The sequence below is a fragment of the Polypterus senegalus genome, chromosome 14 (assembly GCF_016835505.1).
Source record: "Polypterus senegalus isolate Bchr_013 chromosome 14, ASM1683550v1, whole genome shotgun sequence".
In the NCBI taxonomy this organism is placed as follows: Eukaryota; Metazoa; Chordata; class Cladistia; order Polypteriformes; family Polypteridae; genus Polypterus; species Polypterus senegalus.
In genome coordinates, this window is record NC_053167.1 from 17,901,474 (window position 1) to 17,923,566 (window position 22,093).

Here is a 22,093-nt window from a genome sequence, read left to right on the forward strand (position 1 = left end):
ATTTTTTACCTTTTTAAGTTTAAATGACCCACACTGTTCACAGTATTTGGTGGCCTTTTCAGTGCATCTTAGTAGATAAAACAGCATTTTGTTTTTGTTTCATTGTGTAAGTGATGGCAAAATTGGCAACAATCTTACAGTCGGCATGCATGAAAGTTCTGCACATGGCTACTACAGCTCCATGTTGTCATGTTGGCCTCACAGAGCATCATGAGGTACTCGGGAAAAAAACTTTTTGCCTAAGCCAGTTGCACTGGGAAATTTTTAGGAAAATATTTGTTGAGGTGGGCCACCATCAAACACAGCATATTCTCTGCGAAGAACGTTTTGGCAAAATTCACCAATCAACACTGTTAATTATGTAGACCATTCATTTGAATTGCCATTCTACTTTTCAAAAACAAAGTCACAAGAATTTATATAAATTGTTCATTCTATTTCTTTTAGGCAGTATTTGAATCTTGAGTAGTATCTAGGAGTTAAGAATTTTATGAATGCCGATTTCACAGTGATTTTTAAGTTACTTACTTGAGTATGACAGTGCTGACTAGTATCTTATAGCATCGTCTAAAGTCCTACTGTCTACCACACTACTTGGTAACTTATTCCATGTGTCTATGGTTCTCTGTGTAAAGAAAAACTTCCTAATGTTTGTACGAAATTAAACCTTAACAAGTTTCCAACTGTGTCCCCATGCTCTTGTTGAACTCATTTTAAAATAATAGTCTCAATTCCTTTCATAATTTTAAACGCTTCAATCATGTCTCCTATTATTCTTCTTTTGCTTAAACTGAAAAGGATCAGCTGTTTTAATCTATCCTCATAATTCATTCCCTATAGCCATGGAATCAGCCTAGTCACTCTTCTCTTCTCTTTTTTGTAGCCTGGAGACCAAAACTGTATGCAGTACTCCAGATTAGGCCTCACCCATGCATTATAAAACTCCAACATAACCTACTTGGACTAAACATTGTGTTATATAACCTAACTTTCTTTTGGCATTCTTAATGGCTTTTGAACACTGTCTGTCAGAAGATGACATTGTGTCCACTATGACTTGACTCCTAAATCCTTCTTATAAGGTGAACATTTCTATTTTCAGACATCCCATTTTATATTCAAACCTAACAATTTACTTCCTGCATGTAATACTTTACATTTACTTATTTTAAATTTCATCTGCCACAAATCTGTCTAAGCCTGTATTTTGTCCAAGTCCCTCTATAATGATTCAACGGATTCAAGATTATCTGTAAATTCAACCTAGCTTGGTATCATTTTCAAACATAACCAACTTGTTACTTATATTCCTATCAAAATCATTTATATGTAGTAAAATAACAGCAGCCCTAGCAATGACATCAGCCAAATCTGTTAAGGTTCCTTGCACCATAACCCTCTACTTCAGGGGTTCTCAAACTCAGTCCTGGGGGACCCCTGTGGCTGCAGGACCGAGTTTGAGAACCCCTGCTCTACTTTGTGTGTCTGAGCCAATTTTGCATCCATCTACAAACAAATCCCCAAATTCCAATTCCCAATTCTTTTAATTTGATGTCCTACTTCTCATGTTGCACCTTATCAAATGCTTTCTGATTGTCTACATGATTGGATCCTTAGTTGATACTTGATTAATGCAGAATTTTTATTTTAATTCAGTTTATTTTACATTTCAAACTTTTGCACTGCACTGCTGTCTTATGAATTGAAAGTCCCAAGTTTAGATTAATCCTACTCACTGTCTTTGTAGCGCCTGCACTTTTATTTCATACCTGCATGGGGTTTCTGTAGATACTTGGTTTCTTTGTCAACATAGATATTCCACTGTGTCTGCTAGCTACCAATTTTGAAGTTATTTGTACTTTGGGTCAGATTTAAGATATTATTGCAGTCCAAGTTATAGAGAAAATATAATTCTCAATACCCAGATTCAGTAAAATTAATAATCTATTCAAAAATAAAACCAAATCAGAAGGTCATAGTGAAGCATTTGGTAATATGTTTGAATTGCCTATTATGTTAAGAGTGAAACCGCAACAGACAAAAAAAAAGTTGTTTTTTTTCCCCCAAAGTTTTTATTTTAAAATTGAAAAGAAATGCTATATAAAGTTTATCTGAAAAATGCTTAGGAAATTAAAAATAATTTATGCAAAAATTATTAGAAATTACTAATTAAACTGTAATTAATAGTACAAGTGTATTTTAAAGCTTTAATTATCTGTTGCTTGAGTTTTAAATAAATGTTTAGTTGCATATAGTAGTTTTTTTCCAATAAATCTACTCTTTTTTAATTGATTTTAATTAGAATCAGATGATATTCCATGCGTTCAAGTCAAAATTAACAAATTCAATCCCCACTCGAAAGAGGAGAGTCAACAACCAAAGCTAATCTTTAAAAGTAGCAATGACAATGGAAGTTTATTCTCAGATGTTATTGATTAGATCTTGCAATATTTTAAAAACTTTTGAACATGTTGTCTTAGTGAGAATTTGAGAATTTTTTTTCCAATTTCAAAGTAGTACAGTACCTCATTTAAACACTGACTCGAAAGTGGTGGGCTGGGATTCTTCCAGTTAAACAAGATATGTCTATGTGCTAGTAGTGAGGTTTAGGTAATTACAGTTTGCCTTTCTAATCTTTAAGCATGTCTGGCATACAGCTGTTAACAGGTTAGGAGTGATTGTGACACCAAGGCTGTCTGATAGACATGCAAAGATTTTTGTCCAAAATGTTGTTAATTTGTTGCACACTGCGAAAGAAAATCCTGAGGAAGACAGGAATAGTTGAAACAATTAGATTTTTCAGTCACAGATGAGTACCTGGATTCTACATTGCAAGGCAGAAGAGCAAAGTTAAATTTTTTCTATTGGCTTTTTATCATTTCTTTTTCCTCCCCCTTCCCCTTATTTACAAAGAAAAAAACATAATGTTGTTTACTTAAGCATTTTATTTTATTACGCTAATGAGCCATCTGTTCTTATTTTTTTCACTTGTCAGATAGACCCTAAAGAAGGAAAGGTCATCTTTCCTGTGTCAAATAGATGCCTTCCTATAGAAACTGCTAATTTTTCCTAGGTCAGCTTACTGTACCCAGTCTTATGACCCTTTACCCAGTGTGCTCTAGGATCTCTGAAAGAAAGGGACTTTACAATGTTTTTGTAAATTGCAGAGATACTATCTGATGAGTCTTCAAGACTGTTCAATATTTCTTCTGGAACAGAAGTAGGTGGGAGGTGAGAAAAATCGGGAAGGTTCTGTTTAGCAAAGTTTCTAACTTGAAAGTTGTAGAATAACTAATTTGAAGTGTAATTGTTCGTAGGATGCAAAAACATTATCTATGTACAAGTCTTAAGTGTTTTTTATCCCGGACATTAAATACTGTATATGTTTGAGAGAGTTTCGGCCTGTAATAAATCTGGTTTGGTCTTGTGATATTACAGAAGGAAGCACTTTCTTAATACTTGTGGCTTGAACTTTGGTGAGTATTTTAACATCATTGTTCAGAAGTGAGATTGATCTGTATGATGCACATTGTAGTAAGTCCTTATTTTTCTTAGGAAAGAAGGCAAATAATGCTTGATGAAGAGTTTGAGGTAGAATTTTGTTGTCTTTAGCTAAATATTGCTGAAAATAGTGGAGCTAACTTATTTGAAAATTGTTTATAAAATTACACTGGGTAGCCATCAGGGCCTTCTGCTTTCCCACTTTGAAGTGAAAAACACTTATCCAGTTTCACAGCACTAAGATTATGACTTATCCAGTTTCACAGCACTAAGATTATGTAGCAGTGGTATCTGTAATAAATAAAAAAAACTCATTAGATTCTGTTTTATCTTCTTTAAACTGAGCAGAATATAAGGACTTATAGTACTCTCTAAATATGTATGTTATATTTTTATGGTCAATAATTTTATCTCTGTTGGTGATTTCTGTTATTGCCTTGCAGACTTTCTTTAGTAGTTAAGATTTTAAATTCTTCTAATCAAGTGCCTTATTTGGAGACCTAGCGTTTTCTAAATCTGCTCTGGTAATTTTGCTGATTAAGACACCTTCTTAGTTTCTAATTTACTTTTGTGAGAAAGATATGAAATAATCTGTCCTCTTAAAAATGCCTTCAGTTTCTCAGAATATACCTGTTAAGACCTCTGAGGATGCATTTCTCTCATGATAGTAATCAGTTTGCTTGGATATGTATTTTTTACAGTTCTTATCAGCTAATGACAGGGTTTAAGACACCAGCTTTGAGATGAATGTGTAGGACGCAGTAATGTAAGTTCCATGATCAGAGGGGCATGGTCAGAGATAACAATAGCGTCGTACTTACAAGATTTAATAGTGGGCAAAAATTGTTGTCTATGAGGAAATAATTGATTCTGCAGTAACAATGATGTACGGGTGAGAAGGAGTGTGCTCTTAGGTTAGGATTTAAAAAAAACTCAATTGGTCTGATAAGTTATGATCTGTTGCAAACGGTGCGATTATCTTTTCAGTATTAGATGTTATCACCACTGTAGCTGAGGATCTATTTAGGTCTGGATTTAAAACACAAAGTCTCCGGCCATTATAATTTTATAAGTGTTCACATTAGGGATAGATGCAAATACATTTTGAAAGAAATCACTGTCATCCATGTCAGGTGCATAGATATTAATCAAAACCATTTTAGTATTAGATAAATTGCCTGTCACCATGACATATCGGCCTTCAGAATCTGATATTACATCTGACACTTCAAAAGAATCATTCTGTGTATTAAGATTTTCATACCCCTAGTTTTCTTTGAATAGCTGGAGTGAAAAATTTGGACAGTCCATTCTCTTTGCTTTGGTCCTTACTTTATAAGTGAGTCTCCTGTAAAAATACTGTCTTGGCATTTAGACTTGTTAAGTGGGAGAGTTCTTTCCTTGACATTCCAGCTCACAACATTCACTATTTGGACATAGAGACAGTGAACTGAACTTTTGTTGACATTTTGTAGTCTTAGGTTAACATAGTACATTTTACATATGATAGCTTTGACACAGATTTCATATTATTGCCAGTTGTTATGGCTATGGAGCCTATTGTTATGTAGACATTTACATTTGTTGGGATAGAAGTGATAAATAAGGAATAGCATTGCTCTCTACCCCCCATCCCCCTCATTTTTGCCTCTGCAAACCACACTTCGCAAAGTCCCAGTCTTCTATCATGCCAAGAGACAAAGCATGTCCAGAATAAAATCAACCCCCCAGCTGAAATGTAGAAAAGGTTAAAACCGATATCTTGCGATGATACAGTCCAAATACAATAAACCTAGGATATGATCTTAAACATTGCCAATATAATAAACCAAGGGTATGATGTTTACAAAAAAAAAGCTTTAAATAGCTGGTTACTTTGTGGAACCTAAAGTGTACATATAATTGATCAAAGAAATTTCAATATAATAATTAAAGTTTAACAAAAGGTCAATAGCTGGAGACTTTGTAATGGAAGAAATATCAATATAATAGCTGACACAAAATAATAAAAAAAAACCTGTAAATAGGTGGTTACACTGTGGTAGCCAAAATGTACATATAATTATGAAAAAGATATCAATATAATAATTGAAGCTTAAAAAGGGGGGGGGCAAAAAGGAAATAAAATATAATCTATGGTTACAGTAAACACCGCATTAGAAATTGTCCAGTTTGCAAGCTTCAAATAGAATCTTCTTCGCCCTGCCAGAACATGGTGTGACTCATGATCATGTTTCAAAAGAATGTCAGGATCATTCTTCTTAGCTCTTTATCTGCTTCATCTGGATAGCTGAAATGTAAAACTGATTTTTAATAACCACTTTCAGTTTGGCAGGGTATAAAAAGCTGTATCTGATTTCGGCTCTATGTAGGCGCTGTACAGTATAATGCTGTAGAATGTGGTGTGTTTAGCAGCTGTTTCAGGGGAGAAATCTGGAAAAATTCTAATATAGTTATTTTCAAATATAATCTTCTCTTTCAATTTGAGAAGAGACATCAAGTTTTCTTTGGCCTATAGTTTGTCAAAATGAACAATCAGGCTTTTTGGCTTGGAGGCATTTGATCCACATATGCAGTAGGCTGTTGAGATCTCAATGTCCAATTTAAAGTCCTTTCCAGTTATTTTAGAGAACAGTTCAGCTATGAATTTCACTGGGTTTGGACTTTCCTATTTTTCAGGAAGACCTTCAATTCTGATTTTGTTTATTCTATATCTATCTTCCAGCGCAGCCAGTTTGTCAGCCGTTGCTTTTTTATCCATGGCAGAAGTTGATTTTTCGATTGTTTCAATAAAAGTCGTAAATGTTTGCTTAACATCTTCAAGCTGAGCAGCAAGTACTGTTAATTTTTCTCTCAAACTTACTTGTATTTTCCTGTATTTTTTCATCAATTTTTTGTAACATTTCTGTAAAGTTTGTAATAAACTTATTACTTAAACATATCTCCAGGTCTTTTATATCCTGAAACTCTTTCTCATTTTTCTCATTTATGCCCTTTATTTCTTTCTTTATATTCTATTGTCCTTCTTTATATCATTTATATCCCCACAGAGTGCAGCAATCATTACCTTCAGCTTGGACAGTGCGTTTTGATCTTCTCCACACTCCGTAGGCAGAATTAAGAGTGCGGCATACTCACAGGGGGTATTAGCTGTAGTTGACAGTTGCCATGCTCGGTTCCAACAGTCATCCTGGAATCGACAAATACTCTTTGCCCTCCTTGCTTGCAGTTTCCCCTCCCACTACTAACACTCTCGGGTAGAGCTGATGCTGCAGCGTCAATTCCTGGCAGGTCTGTACCTTTGCACATCTGTTCCAGGTCAGTCTCTGGGAGGCCTTACCGTGAACTTGAGGCTGGTTTAGACTTTGATAGAGCTTGCTGCCTTATCTTATTCCTTTTCCATTTCTTTCTGAGTCCTTTGTTTGCTGCTCATGCTTGTTTGTGCTTCTGTGTAATATACTTGAATTCTCTCGGGATGAGTAATAATTTAAAAAAAAAAATACTAACTGTGCTCCCCCTAGATGTCCCCCTCCACTTCCCTTTTACTTAAGAAGATAAAGAACAGAAAAGGGTATGATTTGAATCAGCTAAACATAAACAAAAGTTGTAAAAAATATACTTCTATCGAAAAAAATGATGTGAGGAAAAGCGCAGGATTGTGGAAGTGTTTTATTAACAACAAAGGAATACATCATTGGTATGGAATTGTTGTGTGACTAAAGAGGAAGATACTGTATAATTAAAGAAGACATTCTTTACAGAGATAAGTACTATGAGAGAGAAACATTTAACTTATTCTTTGTATGTTGTGGGACTAGAAGTATATTTTCCTATTGACTGATTTGATAAGAACTAAACTAGTTTATTTTATTTTGTTTACTTATTACTTAATTGCTTTTAATAATGATTCAGCTTAATACTTTAGTAAATAAGAGAAAGATTTTAAAATGCGTAAGTTTCATTTTTAAAATTCCAAGGATTGCTGGGTGTGGGGGCCCATTAATGGGTGAGTATAGTTAAAGAACAAAACCTTGGTTCACCAGGGGCCTCATGTATAACGCCGTGCGTAGAACTCGCACTATAACATGGCGTAAGCACAAAAGCCGAAATGTGTTTACGCACAGAAAAATCCAGATGCAGGAATCTGTGCGTACTCCAACTTCCACGTTCTTCCGTTACTTAAATCCCGATCAGCGTGAAAACTAATGCTTGTGCACGCGCATTATGTAACGCCCCAAATCCTCCCAGAATTACGCCTATTTGAATATGCAAATCAATATAAATCGCCCTTAAGCGCAGCCTTCTGTGAAAAGACAATGGGAAAAGCACGGGGAAAATATAAGAATTTCAGCGAATACCAAGTGGAGGAAAAGGAAAAACATACTATTTGTTCAAATAAACCGTGGTATAATCAACAAAAGGAAGTTGATCGAGTGACATAGCGTGTTGGAGAAACTTGAAAGCTCACATTCACAAAATCGCACAGTGCGGAAATAAAAAAGAAGTCACATATCAAAGTTGCCGTGAAAAGAAGAGTTGTAAGCCCACTGTCTGAGTGTCATATGAAAGTTTATTAGGGTACAGAGAAAAAAGGCAAACGGTGGGGAAAATGCACGAAATGTCAACTTCAATCTCGACATTTCCACTTTAATCACGTAGTTTATTTTGTCATTTAGTAGAACATTATAAACTTCATCTTAAAATCGTTTAATCAACCAGTTTCTCAAATCACATCGTAATTAAAGTAGCACGTTAAATGCTTTGTTTTGTATTTGATCTTCTACTCGTATGTGATCTATGTGTGTCAATCACTACTTGCTTCTTAAACTGGCTCTCTTCCTCCAACTGGACACAGACTCCATTACATTCGTGATATTACAGCTCTCTGAATAACTAAAATACTGAGATGTATACGTGATGTCATTTTCATGATGATAGGAGATAAAGCACATTATTAAACATGTGTTTCATGAGCCTCGTGCTCATGACAAGCATTTATCTTTTGTCGAAATTTGTCGCTGCGTTTTTAGCTGTGTTGTTATTTTCTCTTTCTGTTTTATATTCAATATATATTAGCGTGCCCCAAGAGTCCTTGCTTTTCTTTCCCCAAGTAACCGATCACCATACAATCAGCTCTGTAATAGACGTTAAGCCATCTGTAAGCTTAGCGCCGATTCTTCAAAACGTTTAAAGAACATTGAAATATCTTCGTAGTACATGTTTAATTATTCTATCCTTCACGACAATCCCAGTGAAGAATATAGATTATTTAAATGAAGTTAAAGTTTTATGTGTATAATTTAACAAACATATTTTGCTGCATTTCACCTTAAAAATGATATCGTCATCATATGTAAATACGCACTTTATAAAGTGGCCCAGGTTGTGAGATATTATAACTAGTGCAAGTTTACAGTGAGGTGATTGTACTTATAAGTACAAACCGTTCTACAAGGAGCAATTGATTGAGTGCATTTAAAGTTCTTGGGATTAAACTGTTTCTGAACCGCGAGGTCTGTACAGAAAAGGCTTTAAAACGTTTTGCAGTGGCTGAGACAGCGTGTCCTTAAAACTGTATACCGATAATTCTCTTTCCGATCAGCTGCTGCTGTGATTCACACTCAGATACAGTGATATCAATACTCCAAGTCGTGCAGTGAGAGTAATATGGAAAAAGATGATCCGCTGTGGCAACTCCTAACGGGAGGAGCTGAAAGAAGAAGAAGAAGAAGGAGAAGTGAGAGTAACAACGCTAAAGCAGTTATGGTATTTGGAATACTATGGCTGTTCCCTGGACCATTATATTGTTACGAGTTAATTACAATCAGATGCATTACACTAATAAACAATATGCGGTTAGTTTCAGTGTATTTATAAAGCCGCGTCATGAAAATAATGAGTAATCACACAAGAACAGTACCATTGCTTTGACGCTGGGTGCCGCCAGTTTGCAAAACTGAGCGGAGAACTTGCGTACGACAAGGCATGAGGTACCGTGGAAAAGTGCGTGGCTTTACGCCAAGTGTAGGTTTTATACATCGCGATTTGAACCTGGAAAAGTTCTTACGCAACATTTCTGTGCGTACGCACCGTTTATACATGAGGCCCCAGGTCTTCAGGCCACATAGGATGGGTGTGTCTTAACTGTGTTTTGTAGTGAGTTGCATTGTTTATTGCGTTGTCCCGTTTATATATATTCTGTGTCTGTTTAAATATTTCCCCTGGAAACAAGGGGGGGAAGGATAATGCTGTGGAACCGTGACTCCTTGTGGTATTTTTCTTGTCATTACATCAATTTCATCTGGGTTATTTCTACTTAAATAAGAAGACAAAAGAGAAGAAAAAATAGAGAGTCGTTTACAACACCAACACTTCACAAAAAGGAAAGGTCAAAACTAAAACTCCAGAATGGATCATCTTGTACCTTTCCACTGTTTGCTGCTTTCAACACCGGACATTTAATGATTTCACCATCCCTATATAGACCCCAGGATTCTAGATCATATTGATACGCCAAGGACAATACAGTGAGACTGTTTTTGGTCATTTGGGAAAGGAGCAATCCATCAATTTCATTTATATTATAATTGCTGTAGGACAATTCCCAACCAGACATGGTTCATATTCATTATTCATCCTCTGTTTAATCTTTTGGATTTATGTGTGTTTCTTGTTTTCTGTGTGTCATACTTGTTTCATGTTCAGTGTAGGGACAAGGGAGGGTTTGTGCGGTTTGTTTATTGATTCAGTTTTAATTATTGTGTAGCACCATTCACAATTGGGGTTATGTGTTGTTTTGGGGGGAATGAGATTATAAATTGTTCTGTTGTTTGTTTTTTTACTATTCATATAGATAAACATCACTATTTTATATATTGTTTGCTTATTATCTAACAGTTCCTCATTTTGCCAGGCCACTGGTCTTGGTGGAGTAGCTGCCGTTCCAGGCTGGTTGGTCAGCCATTACAACCATACTTTTACAGATCTCCACTAGGTACTTAGACTAGAAAGTTTAATGTTAGTGAGCTATATAGCCCTGTGCCACTCATCAGTTTTCCCTAACCTGACTTAGGGAATATGGTTGAAGGTGATTGAAAGGGATTAAGAGGGTCTCCCTGTGTCTCTTTCTCAGCTTTCTTCTGTGAGTAACCAATTTAAACCAAATGTATATTTTATTAATTCTTGTAACTTTTGTTTTGTTTGGCAGCCTGGCGAAAATATTTTTTATTGGAGTTTGTGATGAAAAATAACATAGTTCATGTGAAATTCTACTGCTGTCTGGTAGAGAATGGTATTTTTTCAGAAATGGCTATGATGAGATAGTGCTATTATACCATCTAATATAAAGGAAATATTTTTTGGTCCTTGTACAATTTGCATCCATCCATCCATCCATTATCCAACCAGCTATATCCTAACTACAGGATCATGGGGGTCTGCTGCAGCCAATCCCAGCTAACACAGGGCGCAAGGCAGGAAACAAACCCCGGGCAGGGTGCCAGCCCACCGCAGACAATTGCCATTGAACATATTTACAATCATGGGTTTTTCATTCAGATTATACAAAAGTTGTAAAACTCCATCCAATCCTGAAATTGGACAATATTGTCATCAGCCTAATCTCGATATTGTACTGCTGCTACAACTATACTGACACGTGATTTTCACTTTGACCACTATGTAGCCTATATGGTTAACATGTTTATTTATCTCCTTAATATTTATTTTCCAAAACGAAACTCACTATTTATTTTTGTGGTCTGTTTATTGGTGTTCCTTGGCAGTCACGTGCAACAGAAGTACATGACTTTTGATATTATGTATAATTAAGCATAAACTTGTGTTAATGAAAAATCATAAATAAACTTTAACAGTGCAGTATTTATTATTTACCAGTTTAGTTTATATTTATATGAAATGTTTTACTCCAATAAGCAATTTATAAGATCATTTTAAATTTTGCCACTATTTATTACAGTGTAGCTTTCACAAAAGTAATGAGGTAAACATTAAATATATTCCTAAACAAAAATCTTATTTCTGTGTATGTATATGTTCAATCCTTAAAGCAAGTAAACTTCCTATTTTTCCACTATTTTGTAAGTAATGTTGTCGATAAATTTAAATGGTTCGAGATTTTCTCCATAAAAGCATATTTTCTATAATATATTTTGCTATCAACCTGTGTTAATGATTAATATTATTCTTTCAGTAAACATAACAATGCTTATAGGGCTGTGATAGAATCTCTAATATTAAATATTTGTGCAAGAATTACATTGGTTCTGTGTAATGATTATATCATTGAGATAAAGTCTTAAATATTGTATTTTGTTACTTTTTAATTGCAGAATGCAAAGAAAAGGCAGGCTAAGACAGAGAACAGAGAGGGGCTGCTGAATGCAGTCAAAGGCAGTTTGAAATTTTTAAAGTGGCTGCAAAGCAGTTGAGACGAAGGTGAAGATACTAAAGCGAGACTGTAAGTGAATAGGCATTACAAAGTAATAGCAGGGCTAGAATTAACACACTCAGCCACACTGCCATTATCATCATTGCTGTCCAGTTAAGCCATGATGACCCAGAACTTGGTGTTCCATGCTTTGGCTGAGCTCTTTGTCAGTTGTTTATTTACCAATCCATCCCAGGTCCATCCTTAAACAAAATTTGGGGTATAAAATAGTAGCTATTACTTACTTTTAACAAATCAGATTCCTTTTATATTATGCAAAAGAAAAGATATAAATATCACTGCTGTAATGTAACCATGTTGTGCCACAATCAAAATAAAAAGGCTATGATCAAAGCATTACACAAAGAAAAATTGTTTAATTGTCTTACTCATGTCCCCAATGCCTGCCTAGGTTTTAGGTATTCTGACTGCACAAGTTGTGTGCAGTATCTTAATAAAGTAAATATTATTTTCAGTACAGTGAATCTGTACTCTTTAAGAGTCTTAATGCTTGAGTTTGAATTTGCACCCTGTTTTTTTTTTTTTTGCCCTTTACTATTTCAACTCTCAAAGTTTGACTCCTTTTCTCTAGTTTTCATTCTTAACTGGCAGCAACCTTAGAAGCATATTCCATGGCACCTGGATTTTTCAGAATTTTATTTATGTAGCAGTCACATCATCTTTTTGTCACCTACAAAATATCCTTCTATATAAAAGCGGTCGGGATTGTCCTTCCGTCCCGTGAGTGCTACGCAGGTTTCACACACGCTCCGTCCATTTTGCAATGCACGATGGGATTTGTAGTTTCGTTTTTTCAAGTAAAAGATGATTTTCTACTCCAGACTGTGTGAAATCTTCTTCTTCTTTCTTACTATATAAAAGCGGTCGGGATTGTCCTTCCGTCCCGTGAGTGGAAAGCGTAGCGGTATTCCGCTTATCACAGACTTACTACTTGCAGCTTGCGGTACGAAGCGACATGATGTGAGCAGAGTTCTGGTGCTCCCATCGTTCCCTTGCTTTTGTGCGCGATGCACTGGAAAAGTAGACAAAATTATGTCTCTGGAAATAGTTAATGTTGATGGAGTACAAATGCCTCACTGCGTAGTAAATATCAGGGGGGTTCAAAAGGGCGACCTTAATATAGAAAAAAAGTTTAAATTTCATCACAAAAATAACAGAAACTACGAGTATTAAAGTAATACCGCTCAAATGTAATATAACCAAATTAATGAGTTTGTATAAAATATCAAATTGATCTACATATTGAATTGCCTTAAGAAGTGGTCAACTTAAAAGGCGGGTCAGCCTAGTTACTAAATATGTCCTACTCTGATGCAGGAGTATTTCACTTTTCAATGGTGTTTTAGTGTAAATTATTATTAAGTCTTTTAATGTTCAAAGTGGTTCTTCTACTTTAGCACAGACCAATCTCATTGAACAGTTCACCCCTAGGCTGACTGTACTTGCAGCATTCGTCATAGTACTGTCTTTTCTTCAAAACTATGCTACTAATTAACTAACCTATTAATTTTCAACTCCTGCAATTGCCTGTCATCTTTGCTTAGCATATATGAAACTGTTATCCAAGATCCCTTAAAGCCTGCCTTTTCACTTTTCCATAGTGCCTTTTTATGTTCAATTTTTAGTGATAGCTTAGAGATTATGAGATGGCAAAGGTCACCAAGAGAGATTTTATATTCTTTGTGGTATGTTTTAAGAAGTATTATATAAATAAATTGAGTAAGTCATAAAGTGTAACTAATACTGGTGTATAGGTTAGGACTTTTTTTAGACATGAAGAAAGAAGCTAGTTTGGTGGATTCTCTTCCACAGTTATAGTAGTGAGATGTTATGCCAGTGAGTTGTCTTGGGCAGACTTAATTTGTAGATATAAGATAGTATACTATATTTTAAGATCTGGTTAAATTTTTAATTAGTGTTGCTGAATAGCTATTTGATAATGAATTGTACTATTAACTATTCTAATTTGAATCCGTAGGAATGACAAAATATACCATTTGAAAAAAAATACTGTTTTTATTAGTACCAATGTTGATTTTGTCTCTGTTACATTATGTTAAAGTTAAATTTTGTTTGTTTTAAAAATGTCAGCTGTCATTGAAAATTGAAATGATGTACAAGTCTAATCTTTTTCTTCTAAATTTATCTAGGAGAGAAGCCCTTTGTATGTGATGTATGCAGCAAACGTTTCAGCCGAAAGGATAAATTGACAATGCACAGTCGCTCACACACAGGAGAAAAGCCTCACAAGTGCAAATATTGCAATTATGCTGCGGCTGACAGTAGCAGCTTAAAAAAGCATCTTAGGATTCATTATGATGAGCGGCCTTTTAAGTGTCAGATATGCCCCTATGCAAGTCGAAACTCCAGCCAGCTAACTGTTCATCTGCGCTCTCACACTGGTAAGCCAATGTTGCCTCCATGACTAATTGAGTTCTACAACAATTTTTTGAACTAATGTGTAAAATCATTTTTTTGTATTTTAGTAGTGTATAATTTGAAATGAAATTTGTTTGGATAAGAGCCGTTGAATGCATGGGCATACATGTGCAATCTTGGTAAAGTGCTTAAAATAATTAAATGCTGAAAAACTGTATTTTCTTTAATAGTTTAAATATCCAGCTTTAACTAAGTTTCATTTTGCATTGCAGCTTTGTCTGTTCAACTTTGACAGTATGTTCTCGGTGTCAACATGCTATGCTGTTTTCATTGAGGAAATTTACAATTTAGGAACAGTAGATCAAAAATAAAATCCTTAAACCAAATGATAGCAAAATGATGCATATGAATGTCCTGTTTTTATTGTAAGAAGTACCACAACTGTTAATTTCAAGCATTCTGTTCAAGTTTTCCATGCTTGCTTTTGAAAAATAACTTTCAACTCTGTTAATCTCTACTCTCTACTCCATTTCTTTTTCTGAAATATTCTTAAGAACATTGACTGCTGGACTATTTATTACCAGGACACTGCATTCTATTCCTCTATGCATTTATGATAAGTAATGAACTTAATCAAAACTTGTAAAAAATGTAAACAAATTTATTCAAATGCAACGGTTTTAACATCAACAGTAACTATGTCAAAACTCTGAAAATGTAAACAAATTCAATTCAAATTATAAAGAAAATGTTAATTACCATATATACTCGTGGATAAGTCGGGACTTGATTTTACAGTATAATTTCTGGTATTTTATAATTTCGGTCATATAAGTTGAATGCGGAAAATGTTGTTAGTTCAAGGGATTATGATATGCTAAAGCCTACCTGAGAGAGTAACCACGGAGCACACTGCTTCTTTTTTCTATATGGGTGCGGCAATGCACTGTATCAGTGTGTGCTCCTGACCTGTCTCTCTCTCTCTCTCGCCTACGTGATCACACGGCAATATGCAAACCATTCCAAAGCAAGTTTGCACTGTTTTGTGTTTTTTTGTATCTCACACCCTCGTACACCTTTATTGCAAGAGCATCCCTTATCTACGATGGAGTGTTCAGTCAGAAGAAAATATGAAGCTGGTTTTAAATTAAAAGTTATTGAAGCAGCGAAAGAAATTGGTAACTGCACTGTTGCTACAAAATTCAATGCATCTGAGAAACTGATGCAAGACTGGAGGAGACAAGAAGATGTAAAAAAAAAAATTTAAGTGTCGCATTTTTGAATGGACGTATAAGTCGGGGTCTGATTTTATGATCATTTTTTTCATTTTTGTTTCAAGACCTGACTTATACATGAGCATATATGGCATTTTATTTTTACCAGCAATATGACTTGTACCATGGCACCATGCAGAGTGTAAGCTTAGAAGCACATGTGCTGCAAACATAATGTGTTTTCTTTGCGCTGTTTCTGCTTGTTTCACACAATACATTTGGTACTTGGTGCACTCAGTGGGCGGCAGAATGACCATATAGTGCTGGCCTGACAGTTGTGATGTATTATGATGAAGAAATGCCCCAGAGCCTAAAGATTCCACATCCACATTGTTTGTCATTATCATGATCACTTTCATTGTCACCAAAGTATTAACCTTGCAACAAATCTTTCTTTTAAAGCATCGGTGGCTTTATACCTTTTTATGACGCCATAACTACAGACCATCGATTTATAACACCATTTTCCAAAGTTATTGCCATCAAAAGCAAAAATTTATGTGGTTATCCACTAGATGGCAACAGCTAATGGGAAGTTTGTGTTTTTTGACTTTTTAACCTGCTTAGGAACTAAAGCATTTGTGATAATTTATTGTTTTAGCCCTATTTTGGCACATTATTAATTGAAATACGAGGTCTGTCTATTAAATAACGAGACTGATGCAATAACTCCCTTTTATCTATATAACAATTCTAATGCTTGTCCCCATTCGCAGTTACACACCAGTGCAGTCTTAGCTTCCACTGGTCGAAGGCGTGGAGCAGACCAGTTTCTGTCAGCTGTTTCAAGACCTCAAATGTTTTCTTCTTTACTTCTTTACTGCATCCATTGACTCAGAAGGTGGCTTTTTACACACCGATTTCAATTTAGGAAAAACACACAAGTGCACGAGACATGCAGTCTTCCCAGTAAGCCTCAGTAAGCATTTGAAAACATTACGTTGGTGTTTTGCTCGATTTTACTAAAAATTTCAAATGGACACATTGATCCACTTTTAAACTTAGCAGGATTCCAGCGCATGAGGGGAAACACAACTGCATGAAACGGTGACTGACCATCAACTAAACAGCAGAGAGTGCTGTCGCTTGTCATGCGGGTTTGGACAGGTTTAAACCTGAATGGCAAGTGCTCAGAATTGGTTCTCACTGCTTTGTTTAAGAGATAGAAACACAGTCTTGTTATTTAATAGACCTGGTATGCACTTTGTAAAGAATTAAAACACATCTATCAGGTGCCATGTATTCACAATGTAAAGATAGTCTTATTGAATGTAGACTCATTCTAAGATTAGACAAGTGTTAAAGCATATGAGAAGACTTGATCTGCCTTTAATTATAAGCAGAACTAGAAAAAAATATAACATTTAAGGTTTTTTTATAAGAAAGAATTTTCATCCTGGAAGGAAACAATAGTATATATTGCAATTGTCATAATAGCTATGGTTTTATATGTGCAGTCAGGTATGGCTTGTTTGTGTGGTAACAAGAATATAAAATTGGGATTTTAATTATGTTTGTTTTTATCATATAGGAGATGCTCCTTTTCAGTGTCATCTTTGTGAAGCAAAATTCAAAATTAACTCTGATCTAAAAAGACACATTCGCATCCACTCTGGGGAGAAGCCTTATAAATGTGAATACTGTGAATATAGATGTGCAATGAAAGGAAATTTGAAATCACACGTACAACTGAAACACAGCTCAGAGGACACATTTAAGTGTAACAACTGTGACTTTCAGTGTGGAAATAAGACTGCCCTCCGACAGCATGCAAGAGAGCATCAACAAGGACAACCATTTAAATGTTCCAAATGTAGTTACTCATGTTCCAACAAAGGGGCCCTGAAAGTACATGAGAGGATACATTCAGAGGACCGACCTTTCAAATGTGATTCATGCAATTTTGATACAAAGCAACGTAGCAATCTTATTATGCACAAGAAAAAGTTTCACTCGGATAAAGTTAAAGTTCGAAGTCAAGGCAAAGGTCGGAAAGCAGAAGACTGCCCCAAGCAGGGCAGTACTCGTTATCGAGCCAAACTTGATGCAGCAAAAGCTTTTCAATGTGACCTTTGTGAAGCATCATTTGTCCGAGAAGATTCATTGAGAAGTCACAGGAAACAGCACCGGGATTTACGGGTAATACCAAGCAATACTCTAGCAGTTCTGCAGCTCCAGCTACATCATGGGGATCAGCCCAGTTCTCCTTCTCATCTAAATCAACTTCAGGTTCCCCTCCAGTCCAACCAGGTTTCTTCTTACAGTGATGGACATCTCAAAATCATTGTTGGCCATCAACTAGGTCATGAAAATACTTTTCTACAGTCCACTACCAGTGAACACCAGCATAGCACAGACTCCTTAAGCACAGATAACCAGGACCACAGTAAACAAGTGAATGGTACACAGATTGTACAGCAGGTTAGTATGATATCACCTGTGTCGCATATGGCTCCCCGCAGTGAAGTGAACTCGGTGGGTCACCAAACAGTCCTGCTTACACACATCACTCCAGGGGCAAGTGATTCTTTACACCAAGCTTTGATTCAGACAGCCTCTGTTACCTCTCAGGACTCTGGTAGCAACCCAACCTTTATCACAACATGCTCTGATCTTGAAGGCTTAAATGCACTGATCCAGGAAGGAGGGACTGAGGTTACAGTTGTAACTGAAGGAAGCCCCAGTGTTTCTGTATCATCATCCACTATCACAACTCCATCAATCATTTCATCATCTGCTCCTCAAGTGTTGACTTCAAAACAGACTGTTGTTGTCCACAGTGGCCCCGTGGCAGAGGAATACAGCAACATCATGGTCCCTTTGTATCAGTATCAGTAGTAAGACAACCTCTGGGTGCTAGTCTTGCTAGCCACACATTTCAAGTCTGCTCAAGATAAGCTGCAAACCCCCCAAAAGGTTGCACTTCTATAAAGTTAGAGGATTAACCAAACGTATTTGCACCTCAGCCATGTACAATGTAGAGAATAACCTAGATATTAGCTGTACCAAAAATGGAAACTGAAGTATTAGTATGTCAGAGAATTAAAGACTGGTTTTATTCATTTTACAGAAAAACAAAAAATAATAATTTATGTTGTTTTTATGAGAATTATATTGCATTGTATATTTAATTGCCAAGTCTTTTTGTCCCATGCAGTTCAAAATGATGCATAGTCTGGAAATACAAAGGTATAAAAAAACATTTCAAACTGATATCTATTTTGTATATGTTGCCAAGAAAAATATATTTTACTAGAAAGATTGTCCTTCATTTAATAGTGTTTCTGTAAACTTTATATGCAAAATGTAATGCCCATGCAAAAAATGGCTTCAATGTGCAGTACATTTCACATACATTCTGGTTTTTGTAAGAATGAACATATATATTATGTAAGTACAAATCCCAAAACAGCCCTTGACTTGTATTGATGCATTTCTACCGGTACATATAGTAGTAACACTGACAGAACCACAGAAACATTTGCGGGATCTCTCTGTCCTGCTTGTCTACAAAAACACCTTCAGAGTAAATAAAAGGCATATTACCGAAATTAATACATGATTTTTTAAATGATTAAAGCTTTTGTATTACTTTGCTTATACTTTGTATGCTACAACCCTGTGCAGATGAATTAAATAACATTATATTGTATTTGAATTATTAGTATGTGGCACTCACTCCAACGTGTCTAAACAAGTGATACTGTTGCCATAACCAGTTTCTTTTTGAGAAAAATGATAGCCGCAGGTGTCCACTGAAGGTGTTTTCTCCTCAGCCATTTGTTATTGAGTCATGGTATAGCTTGCAAATACCAAAAACCCAGTTTTCATTTAAGAAACATTAAAAATACAGTTTGCTTTCCTTTTTTCATGCTATTGCAAAGCTGCTCTGTTGCATCAAAAGAATTTTAAAAGTGACAGATCTAACAATCTACAGTATTTTTCTCTGAATTGAAACTACGTATATATACCTACTTTTTACTGCACATTGCTAATCAAGAATCAGCTCATGTCTGTATTGTTTGTAGTTTTAATAGATAGTATTATTATTTCAACAACAAACAAGATCATTCATTTAAGAATGTGTTGCTTGAATACGCAGACAAAACAGAACTGTTCCACACTTCTGTAAGCAGGATCAGGCCACAGAAATCACTGTAAGTAGCCTAGTTTTGATATTAAATTGATTAAAACATGTTTGACAAAAAAAAGATAATCAGTCTAGTCAATTATAATCAGTATAGAGGAATATCTAACAACCAAACCAGTAATGTCATTATTTAGAGCTTTCTGACAGGACTAGGTATGAAAAGTGTAATTTAAAGTAAAGGCTGATTCTTTGGTTGTTGTTCTGCTAATTGTATTTTTGTTTTATTTACTATATTTGTTTGAGGCAGTACCTAGCTCTTCATTAGCCTCATAAAAACTTTTGTTTTCATGGATTTTGCTGACATTTGTGAAAATTCATATGTATTACACTTGCTGATAGTTTGCTGCATGTATGCATAGTGTATGAAAAGAATGTCTCATATGTAATCCTCTGAAAAGAAGGAACAAAATGGCTGTTATATCCCCAGACAATGTTCCATTAGCTCTTAACCATTTAAATAAGATTATTTATTTGATTTTTGGAAGAATTTAACTTTGGGTTGCAGCTTTGCAAATAACAACAGTTACCTTCTCATCTGCTTTTCCTGGCTTTGGTAATGGCAGTGAAACAGGTGAGGCAATCAAGTTCTAGTGTATAAGAAAAAAGGCCAAGTCTTTCAAGAGCAGGAATGGGTCAAAGCTGTTCAGTTTGCCAAGTGATGAATCCGCCAATGATCTGGGATTTTGAGAACTACATTTCTAAAGACAGATCCATAGGATTTTTGGCATTTCACCCTCTACAGTGCACAATATAAGTAAACAATGCATGGAATCCAGTCAGAGCTTGCTATGTAAATGGCAAAACTGAAAACCATTTCCGAATGTGCATGATCTGATCTCTTAGACATCACTATCTAAAATCCATCATGTGTTTGTACTGATGATAATATGGGAGGAGAAAATACTTTAGTAAACCTGTATCAGTCAGCCCCATTCACCATTGCATCTACTAGTGCAAGTTAAGGTCTTACTATGCAAAATAGAAGCATTTGATAGACAACATGTGAAGAATGGCATAACGGCTGGGTTTGAGTGGGGATCCTTACCTGGCTGGGACACCAATATTGTGGAAGGACAGGGGAGAGTAATGTATACAGAATAATCTATTCCCTCCCAAACCCCCATACACTATGTGGCAGCATCCCTGGTCCTCAGTACCCAATCGGACACCAGCAAGGAATAGTAGACGTTTTAGTCCCAATAGCCTAACTCTGCTTTTGCATTTTTGGACAAAAAGCCCTCAAGTTCCTCATTGCTGTCTGGCAGGTATGGGCACATAACTAAGCTGGGCAATAGTGTTTGGCTGGAGAGATGAGGTGTCCATGTCTCTAACAAAAGGAAAAATGGAAACAAAGTTCATTTTAATAATAGCCAATTGAAAGTGGAATAATGAAGAAAGACGGGACTGTGAAAGTAGCAATTCATTAAAACCTTGTAATATGATGGTAGTTAAAAGTAGAAATGCCCAGCACTAATTTTCAATTATCAATATAATGATGGCTGAATTAACTCATTAGTGATAATAATGGAGGGAGACAGGACTGTTGAGAAAGGAATATTAAGCGAAGTAGGATGGATTTGGAACAACTGATTGTATTTCCAGACATAGTTTCATAGGACCTAAGTTAAGGATTTCAGAAATAAATAGAATCAAAAGGGTAATCATGTACTGTAATAAGTGACAATTTATAAAGGGCATCACCATGGAGGTGAGCGGTGCTATTAAAAAGTAAAAGTGATAGGGGCAGCTTTGTGTGGCACATTTTTAAATTTTAAAATTTGGGGGGGATATCAAAATTATTAGTTGTTAAAGGGAAGGAATAAAGGATCTAGATCATATTAATAAACTCCACACCAAACCTCAGTGAGTCTTTAAATATATCTTCCAGCAGAGAGGCAAGGTAAAACTGTGGGATAGCAAAGGGTACAGAAGAGTGCTGAGAAGTGAAGTGTTTCATGAAGAAGAGGTTAGCAGATATTGGAAGAGAGGACAAAATATCATTTAGGCAAGAGAAATTGTGCTGAAGGCCTAGAAGTTTTCAATGGCCTTGAGATTACTTTGGGGTATCATAAATATTTTTTTATGAGATATTTGTTAGTTTGAGACAAGATTGGTACAAAGAAATGGCTGCAACCCTACATAAAAAAACTGCTTTCATTACAAGTGTCGTTTCCTTCCTAATTTGACCAGTGGCATTTCTAAAATAGATTAGCAGATTAGGCCTACAGGAGAACTGTTTAATGGTCAGCGTTGTTAAGAAATCTTATTATCACTGAGCCTGGTAATGATAAATTCCATTGGGAGAATATACTGTGTGAC

General features: G+C 35.6%; 1 protein-coding gene across 1 annotated transcript in view; it reads left to right on the forward strand.

Moving 5' to 3' along the window:
- The window catches only part of zfp64 (zinc finger protein 64 homolog (mouse)), a 42,426-nt gene extending 23,144 nt beyond the window's left edge, over nt 1-19,282 (forward strand). Inside the window, exons 5-6 of the mRNA XM_039734822.1 lie at nt 14,122-14,373; nt 17,156-19,282. Of these exons, the coding sequence (XP_039590756.1) occupies nt 14,122-14,373; nt 17,156-18,462 (1,559 nt within the window). The 3' untranslated portion in view covers nt 18,463-19,282. The remainder of the gene's footprint in view (nt 1-14,121; nt 14,374-17,155) is intronic.
- Nucleotides 19,283-22,093: the final 2,811 nt, after the last annotated feature.